Source organism: Oncorhynchus mykiss, chromosome 11 (assembly GCF_013265735.2).
Source record: "Oncorhynchus mykiss isolate Arlee chromosome 11, USDA_OmykA_1.1, whole genome shotgun sequence".
Classification (NCBI taxonomy): domain Eukaryota; kingdom Metazoa; phylum Chordata; class Actinopteri; order Salmoniformes; family Salmonidae; genus Oncorhynchus; species Oncorhynchus mykiss.
This window is the reverse complement of record NC_048575.1, coordinates 55809180-55818112: the sequence shown is the minus strand read 5'-3', so window position 1 is coordinate 55818112 and position 8933 is coordinate 55809180. Positions and strand designations below refer to the sequence as shown.

The following is an 8933-nucleotide window of genomic DNA, read 5'->3' as shown; positions in this document are numbered from 1 at the left end:
TTACCTTTATTTAACTAGGCAAGCCAGTTAAGAACAAATTCTTATTTTCAATGACGGCCTAGGAACAGTGGGTTAACTGGTCTAGGAACAGTGGGTTAACTGGTCTAGGAACAGTAGGTTAACTGGTCTAGGAACAGTGGGTTAACTGGTCTAGGAACAGTGGGTTAGCTGGTCTAGGAACAGTGGGTTAACTGCCTGTTCAGGGGCAGAACGACAGATTTTGTCAGCTCGGGGGTTTGAACTTGCAACCTTCCGGTTACTAGTCCAACCCGGACATCGCTGGGCCAATTGTGTGCCGCCCTATGGGACTCCCAATCACAGCCGGATTTGATACAGCCTGAATTCGAACCAGGTACTATTGTGACGCCTCTTGCACTGAGATGCATAACCTTAGTTTTCTTCTGTGGCGCAGCAGTCTAAGTAAAAAATAAGCTGTAAATCAAAGTATGACAGGTGCCAAGCAGAGCAGTAAACTTTGAGGGTGAACAGAGGTGCACACAACATTCCTCCCCACAACCAATAAACGTTCACTGATCATGCACCCAAAATGCAAACAGAGACACTGAAATTAAATTGCATCAGGATAATGTGACAGATAAGTGAAACTCTACTCAAGAACAGTGAATCTATAAATATGTACTGTAAAACAGTAACTGTTTCATCATCGTCCTCATAAACCTACTATTGTCTTGTCACATTCATTCAATGATGTGCTCCTTCATTGGAAAAAACAGCAGTTTAGGGGCATTCTTTCACAATATGCCATTTTAGGAATGACTAATTAGGGTAAGTTGTGAGGCAGCTGCCATTTGAACCTTACAGGAAGCTTGAACAAGCCTGCCTAACTGGACCATGTACGGTTGGGACCTCACAAACTTCAGGCAAGGATAGTTACGCTTTTTGTACCTCGTTCACATTTCCAGAAACAGAAAAAAAGGCTGATATTTTGATATCATAAAAAAAATACATTAACAAAGAATTTCATGGATGGTGCAAACTCAACATGCAATATCTCCCACACCAGTTCATCCCAATGCTATCTGACGTCTCTGTTCATTGGACTCATTCAAAATCCAACTAAGTTCTAGTCTTTGTCATTTCCAGCTAAGAAATGAAGACCTTAACGTAAAGGTGCAGGCAAATGGATTCCAGCTGGGGAAGAAAAGGCTGATTTTGGAGTGACAGATATGAAGTCTAAAGGGTGATAGGGAGTGGGTGGGATCTGAGACCCTCCTCTAGCCACTTAACAGTAGAGGGGGTGCAGCGTTGCGTGGTACAGCTGTGGATACGTCGGAGGCGCAGCAAGTAGAGCAGGATGGATAGGAGGACAACCAGGAAGCAGGCCAAGAACAAGTAGTGGTTGTTGACAAAGGAGAAGCTGTGACGCCAGTGGGAGTGGACTCCTTTCAGACTCTCCTGCTGAATATCCCTTGGAGAGGAAGGTAAAAGTGTGAGTGAAGAACATTAACTATTTTTCAACGTCTCCATAACCTAATTAGCTAAAATATATTGGCTATCACAACGTACAAGCATAATAAAGTGTGACAGAGCAAGAGTTCTCTTACCTCAAAGGCAAAAAACGGGTTCTGTAAAGGATGGCTCCAAGAGTCCATTGTACCTCTTTATCATAGACCAAAAGGGCAGTCCTCAGGTTTTTGTAGTCCATAGGGAAGGAGAAGCCTGTGTGAAATACCTCATACATCCAGGCTGATTTAAAACACTGGTACCTGCACACAATGCATAAATGTTAACATGAAATCTCCTTGACAACCCTTTATCATTACTGGACTCAAGTCTTCCTAAAATAGCCAGAGCCAGTGGTGGGACTTACTTGAGTCTGTGAACATCAGCGTGAGAGCCATACAAGCCTGAGTCAAATCGCTCTTTCAGAGTTCTCCACTGGGTGGCGCAGTAACTCTGTAGATGAAGCGCAAAGTAATTGGTAAACACAGCCACACTAACTGCAATTAGCCTAATCTTTGGTGAAATACATGCATTTTACATGCAGTTAGAGGACTGCCATTTACACTGAAGAGATGCTGCTTTGCTGTGGTAAGGGCACACCTTGGCAGCACTGGCATACTTTGAGGAGTTAAAATCCCCGCCCATGCGCAACACATCCTCTGTGCAGTAGTAGAACTCAGAGAACCCATAGAACTGGCTGTTGGGGTAGTCAATGGGAGGCTGGTAGATGCCATTGAGGGAGCAGTGAGTCTCATTGGTGTGGTTGAGGAAGGGCTGAAGCAGCTGTCTACAGTGATCAAAATCCCCCGTGCCAAGCAGGTGGAGTTTCTGTGTGGCTGGCCCCACCTCATCCTGCAGGTCTGAGGGTAGGCATGGGTCCAGGAGGGGGGACTCTCCTGTCTCACCTACATGTTGACCCAGGAGCCTGGACAAACCAACTCAAATGAGCTCTCCATAAAGGCAAGCAACAGCAGCACTGAATAATGTCAAACTAGTACACTCTTTATCAGTATCATAATTAGCAAGTGTTGAAGGGTCTTACTTGTTTTTAGTGAGAGTGTTCATGACAATGCTCTCCTCGTATCTTTGTCGAGCAGCATTTCCTCCAAATCCCAGGAAGGTAGACACATACACCCGGTAGACATGCTCTGTCCGGTGGGCATCGCAACCCAAGTTGAACTCTGCAAGCAAATTTTTGGCCACTTCCTCCTACAAAAAATAATAACATTCAATATCAGACAGGAAATGGTTCTCTATTATCTAAGACTAAGTCTACACTAATATCAAACATTGATTAATGCTACATATATACAGTGCAATCGAAAAAGTATTCAGACCCCTTGACTTTTCTACATTTTGTTACGTTACAGCCTTATTCTAAAATGGATTAAGTCAAATGTTGCCCTCAATCTACACACAATTCCCCATAAATGACAAAGCAAAAACATGACCAAGAACTGATGGTTACTCTGACAGAGTTCTAGAGTTCCTCTGTGGAGATGGGAGAAACTTCCAGAAGGACAACCATCTCTGCAGCACTCCACCAATCAGGCCTTTATAGTAGAGTGGCCAGATGGAAGCCACTCCTCAGTTAAAGGCACATGACAGCCTGCTTGGAGTTTGCCAAAAGGCACCTAAAGGACTCTCAGACCATGAGAAACAAGATTCTTTGGTCTGATGAAACCAAGATTGAACTCTTTGGCCTGAATGCCAAGCGTCATGTCTGGAGGAAACCTGGCACGATCCCCTACGGTGAAGAAAGGTGGTGGCAGCATCATGCTTGGGGATATTTTTCAGCGGCAGGGACTGGGAGATTAGTCAGAATCAAGTGAAAGATGAACAGAGTAAAGTACAAAGAGATCCTGGATAAAAACCTGTCCCAGATCACTCAGGACCTCAGAATGGGATGAAGGTTCTCCTCTAACAGGACAACAATCCTAAGCACACAGCCAAGACAATGCAGGAGTGGATTCAGGACAAGTCTCTGACAGTCCTTGAATGGCCCAGCCAGAGCCAGGACTTGAAGCCGATCGAACATCTCTGGAGAGACCCGAAAATAGCTGTGCAGCAACGTTCCCCATCCAACCTGACTGAGCTTGAGAGAATCTGCAGAGAAGAATTGGAGAAACTCCCCAAATACAGGTGTGCCAAGCTTGTAGCGTCATACCCAAGAAGACTCAAGGCTGTAATCACTGCCAAAGGTGCTTCAACAAAGTACTGAGTAAAGTGTCTGAATTACTTTGGTAAATATGATATTTCAGTTTATTTAATACATTTGCTAAAATGTCTAAACCTGTTTTTGCTTTGTCATTATGGGGTATTGTGTGTAGATTGATGAGGGAAAAAATAATTTAATCAATTTTAGAATAAGACTAACATAAAATGTGGGAAAATTTAAGGGGTCTGAACACTTTCAGAATGCACTTTAAAAACCATTTACTTAAAGAAACTTGGACCAAGACAGTTCCACATATAGCAAAAGCTCCAGGTGAATAACGTTCAGTGGAGAGCAAAAACAATGAAAAAGAGAAGGTAAGCATGCAAATTGTCAGAGTAAATTAAAAACCATAGACATAAACCGGTCATGGATGTTTTGCATGATGGCTCTCATGCATTATCTTTGATCTTCATTCAAGTTTCGAAGTAACACATTGTGGCTAGTATTCTAATTCTAAAGCCCAAATCCTGTTATGAAGCCATGCAGCAGGCTTATTTTTACAGCAGACCTCCAATAGTCCACTCTGAATGGAGAGGACTTCATCTCCAGAGGACAAACATGATGTTTACAGGTTTAACCAGGGAATGAGTGGTGGGGCTGAAGAGAAAATAGGTGAGTGACAAAACCCCAAAAATATTGCACAAAAAAGTGAAATTGTTGTTTATAATAACCTGTTGTGGAGAAGCAAAGCTTACAGTTTTGGGCACTTCGTATGCTATCTGTGTGGAGACGCCACCCATGTCCAGAACACCGGTGGTCCGTGTCCTCACCAGCGCCTCCTGCTGGTCACCTGGTACCTGCACCTCTACTACTGCATCCCTCTCTATAGGAAGGATAGAAGAGCAGAAGGTCCCATTGAAGAAGGGAAAGGGAGACAGAGGAGTGTCAGAGGTAAGTAAAACAAGGGAAAGAGGAAATGAAAGTCTTCAATGTGAATATAAGCCGGTCTCTTAAGGAAAGTTCTTTAGTTAGTATACTTACCACTATCCACATGATTAAACTTTCCAAGGACAAAGTTGATTCCAATCCATGCATACACACCTGTCCAAACAAGAAAGGACAATTCATACAGGGCTCTATGCTGACTTAAAAAGAAATAAAGATACATTTACAAGGAGCATGTGTACCCCTCAGTTGAAAAATGTAGGTGCACACAAAAATGTAGGGGCACAATGAAAAATATTTGAGCTAATAAAGCTAGAATTCTTACATTTTTCTAAACTCACTGGTGCTCCTAAATTACAATTCTAGGTCACACAGCAAAATATTTAGCCGCATATGAGAGTAAAATGGTCACACTGTAGAGCCCGGTCACATATTCCAGAATTTCTACTGTTATGTTACAAATTTTCAACACTGGGCATGATGACATTCTCCATCAGAATGGTCAGTGTTTAGCTTGCCAGCTTCTATAAAACGGGTTAGCTCACCTTCCTGCTTGCCAGAAATGACCTCCACATGGGAATCAGAGAAGAGGAAGTTGAAACGGACAGGGATGTCAGTCCGTAGATCCTCAAGAAGTGCCTCCTGTTGACTGAAAAAAGTATACAAGACAATTTCAGCATCATCATAGTGGCGTAAAAAAACTTGACAACTTCCATCTCAAGATGAGAAACACTCTCAGGTGTGGTGGGTAACGGTACCTGTCAGGCAGCACCCTCATTCCAGCTGTGCACAAGATGTACAGAGGGGTCTCCTGGTGCTTGTGTTTAGGAATGTTCCGGGCAGCAAAGCTCAGCAGGGGGTGGATGTAATCACTGGCCTTCTCTGGTGTTTTTGCTAGTGCCGAGATACCTTTTTTTTTTTAAAGAACACCAGAAAGTCATGACCATGGCTCAGTCTTTCTAGGATGGAACAGATGAGTTCATTTAACTATTTTTAAAAAAACATGTTTTTTTAATTGAATTTAACTAGGCAAGTCAGTTAAGAACAAATTCTTATTTACAATGACAGCCTACCCGGCCAAACCCAGATGACGCTGGGCTAATTGTGCACCACCCTATGGGACTCCGAATCATGTCCGAATGTGATTCAGCCTGGATTCAAAACAGGGACTGAAGTGTCGCCTTTTGCAGTAAGATGCACTGCCTTAGACGGCTGCTCCACTTAGGAGCTCAATGTCAACTAGAAGCCAATGTCTTCTACATTATGAAAGAACAGTGAGAATGTGTGCATGTGCCTATTCCCAGCAGCACACCAGTCATCAGCAACCTGGTATGCCTCACCTGGTTTGATCTTCATGACCACTGGCTTCCTGTGCTGATCTCTCATCTGTCGGATGTCAAGCAGGTCATGGGGATTACCATTGTGCCTGGGCCAACAGTACACAAACACCCTGGAGCCACTGCTGCCGCAGTCCACCACCAGACCATAGTTTAGGTTGTGATTGCTAGTGTCTGTGGCCTCCACATCTGTGACCCTCGCCAAGTGTCTTGGTGAAAAGTTGAACATTTTAGGCCAAATTCTGGCAAAAATGTACTTTGTATCAAGATAAATAAAAGGCATACACTGCATGTGTCCTCTACAAACAACTGGGGGACAAATGTATATCTTCTAATGTGGTACAAGTGTCTCACCTGTGGAAATAGTTGTCCTTTCTGTTCCAGCTGTCCTGGATCTTTCCTGTTACCAGCAACAGGTAAATCAGTCCTAGCAGTCCCACCAGCAGACCAAAGAAGAGCAGCTGCCTGAAAGAAGGTAGTGGGACACTGGGTAGAACCAGGGGAGACAGGCTGAAGTGCCAGGAGGCTGGGAAGCATGATAAGCTGATCCTGTAAGAAGAGAAACCTCAGTATGGTTAAATACACGGACTAATCTATATAATAGCGATATTACATGACTGACGACCACCGCATAGTAATTAAAAGGTTGAGCAAGATGTGAGTTGCTACATTTTGCCAAAACATGTATTGGTCTTCTACTCAGTCGGCAGAGCCTACCTTCCCATGACGTGAACTGTCTTACTAGTTCACTGGATACAAATCCAATGGGCCACTGAAGACCGGATGTGTTGGCTTCGGAACCTCACCAACATTGTCCCACCTGCACATGGTCTTGGTAAAAGAACATCTACACTTGAGCTACAAGATATGCTGTCATTATTACTGAAACCAACCAATTCTAAATGGTGACATTTGGCCACCAGCGCATGCACCACGTTTGCCACGTAGCTATCAACGTTAGTGTTTTGCATAGGATGTAACTGGGCTAATGTTTGATCTGTAGCTAGCGGAAAACAGAACACTAAATTAGCATTGGCAAGTAACGTTAACATTACAGTACGCAATTGTACCCACCTACGGTGCATCTAAAACCATTGAGTTTCAAACGACTTCGTTACATAAAACATGATCTACTTTGCTAAGGACTATTATTACTAATACTAACTTAGCTAGTAAGAGGAATTGCTGAAAGCACAGTGGCTAGGCTAGATAGCTACCTATCCAATACGCAGGTCAGGCAGATGTGAGTGACGTCAATTTCTCACTGGTGTAGCCCGCTTGCAGTAAGTAAGTAGCAAGTCAGTCAGTATGTCATTCTTCAAGAACGTGTGCTTTTCCCCCATGCATATGTGGGGTTTGAGCAAATTATTTTTTTGAGACATAATTTCAATGTCTCAAGAGGCTAATTGGTTCCTGAGTATTATGATAGCTTTCACGGGTCCAAGGCAACTGTGATAGTACAACTCCCAAATTGCCACAATTGAAGAAACATTTGCAAGTTAATTGGAAACAGAAACAAAACTGAACAGTGTGGATATGACTGCAATACATTTAATACATATTTGGTATATAAACTAATATTGTTATCAAAACACCCAAACCATTAGTGGATCTGAAAGTAGCTTTTTATCATCTATAAATGCACTTGTCAAACTTATTTTGCCGAGAGTCTGCGGGTTTTCGCTCCTCCTTTGTACTTGATTGATTGAACTTAAGGTCACTAATTAGTTTGGAACGCCCCTCACCTGGTTGTCTAGGTCTTAATTGAAAGGAAATAAACAAAACCAGCTGACACTAGGCCCTCCATCGAATAAGTTTGACGCCCCTGTAAAAATGCATTTAATCCAGGGTTTTAAAACAAAGGTGTCACTGTACGCTGATGATTCATGTTTTCTTTTAAATCCACAGCCTCATAGAGGATCTAGATAACAACCAAATTATGATAAATGTACTATTTACGTATTGGATCACAAAAAAAAGTAAACTTTTACATTACTGTGTAGTTTACCAATAAAATGGTCTGATGGTGGAGTGGATATACTCCGTATTCATATCCCGAAATAAATGATCTCACTCCAATGAATTTGAATAGAAAGTCAGCAAAAATAGATACAAGATCTTGCAACCATGGAACCATGTCTATTTGTGGAAAAATCACCCTGATTAATTCTTTAGTCACATTGCAGTTTACCCATTTGCTGGTCTATGGTCTTGCCTACACCTAGCGAACAGTTTTTAAATTATGAGAAAAAAGTTACCATTTTATTTGGAACAGCGAGCCAGACAAAATTAAACAGGCCTATCTATATAATGAATATGAATTCGGAGGGCAGAAATTATTACATATTAAGGCATTAGACCTCTCACTAAAGGCTTCAGTCATACAAAAGTTATACTTAAATCCAAACTGGTTCTCTAGAAAATTTGTAAGAATGGCTCACCCTATGTTCAAGAATGACCCTTTTCCTTTTATTCAGATTACAACCTCTCTCTTTCCGTTATTTGAAAGAGAAATCATATCCCAAATATCGCTATTTTTAAAACAAGCCATAGAAAGTTGGTTGCAATTTTAATTTAATCCACCAGAAAAGACAGAAAAAATAATACAACAAATATTGTGGTTAAACTCAAATATACCAATTGATAAAAATGTATTATTTTTAGATTTTCATCAATAGGACTGGTGGAGTTGTCACACATGCAACTAACAAAAACATAAGAAATGTTCAGCTCCACCCAAAATTACAACAACTAATTGCAGAATTACCACAAAAATGGAAGGGGGAAAAAAGTAAGGAACTTGTCTGTCGGCCCTGCATTAAAATACCATAATTGGTTAAAGAAAATTGTGATAAATAAAAAGTACACCAGTTTCATTTAAGGACCAACAAAAATAACAGCCGTGACATCAGGGTTGGATAGGTTACTTTCTAAATGTAATCCGTTAGTTACAAATTACCTGCCCAAAATTGTAATCAGTAACGGGATTTTGGGATTACCTCAAACTCAGTAACGTAATCCGATTACAT

General features: G+C 41.8%; 1 protein-coding gene across 9 annotated transcripts; it reads right to left on the bottom strand.

Moving 5' to 3' along the window:
* Positions 1 to 273: 273 nt before the first annotated feature.
* entpd4 (ectonucleoside triphosphate diphosphohydrolase 4) lies at positions 274 to 8933 on the bottom strand. 9 transcript variants are annotated; one of them, XM_021621455.2, is made up of 13 exons: positions 6979 to 8933; positions 6622 to 6735; positions 6259 to 6453; positions 5908 to 6113; positions 5326 to 5476; positions 5113 to 5216; positions 4664 to 4723; positions 4354 to 4505; positions 2507 to 2673; positions 2065 to 2389; positions 1832 to 1917; positions 1566 to 1727; positions 274 to 1429 (listed from the first exon to the last, which is right to left on the bottom strand). In XM_021621455.2, the coding sequence occupies exons 2-13, from the start codon at positions 6627 to 6629 to the stop codon at positions 1195 to 1197; spliced, it is 1851 nt and encodes a 616-aa protein (XP_021477130.2). In that variant the 5' UTR covers positions 6630 to 6735; positions 6979 to 8933; the 3' UTR covers positions 274 to 1194. The 9 variants fall into 9 exon arrangements, with proteins under 9 accessions (XP_021477130.2, XP_021477132.2, XP_021477134.2 ...); XM_021621457.2 differs by having other exon boundaries at positions 4378 to 4505; XM_021621459.2 differs by having other exon boundaries at positions 5908 to 5953.

Bases quoted from the DNA above. Each gene is read 5' to 3' on its own strand.
- entpd4 (XM_021621455.2), bottom strand. The intron at 4,724-5,112 runs GTGAGCTAACCC...TTGTTTGGACAG, and splicing joins CATTTCTGGCAAGCAGGAAG to GTGTGTATGCATGGATTGGA. The intron at 1,430-1,565 runs GTAAGAGAACTC...TTCCTCTCCAAG, and splicing joins ACCCGTTTTTTGCCTTTGAG to GGATATTCAGCAGGAGAGTC.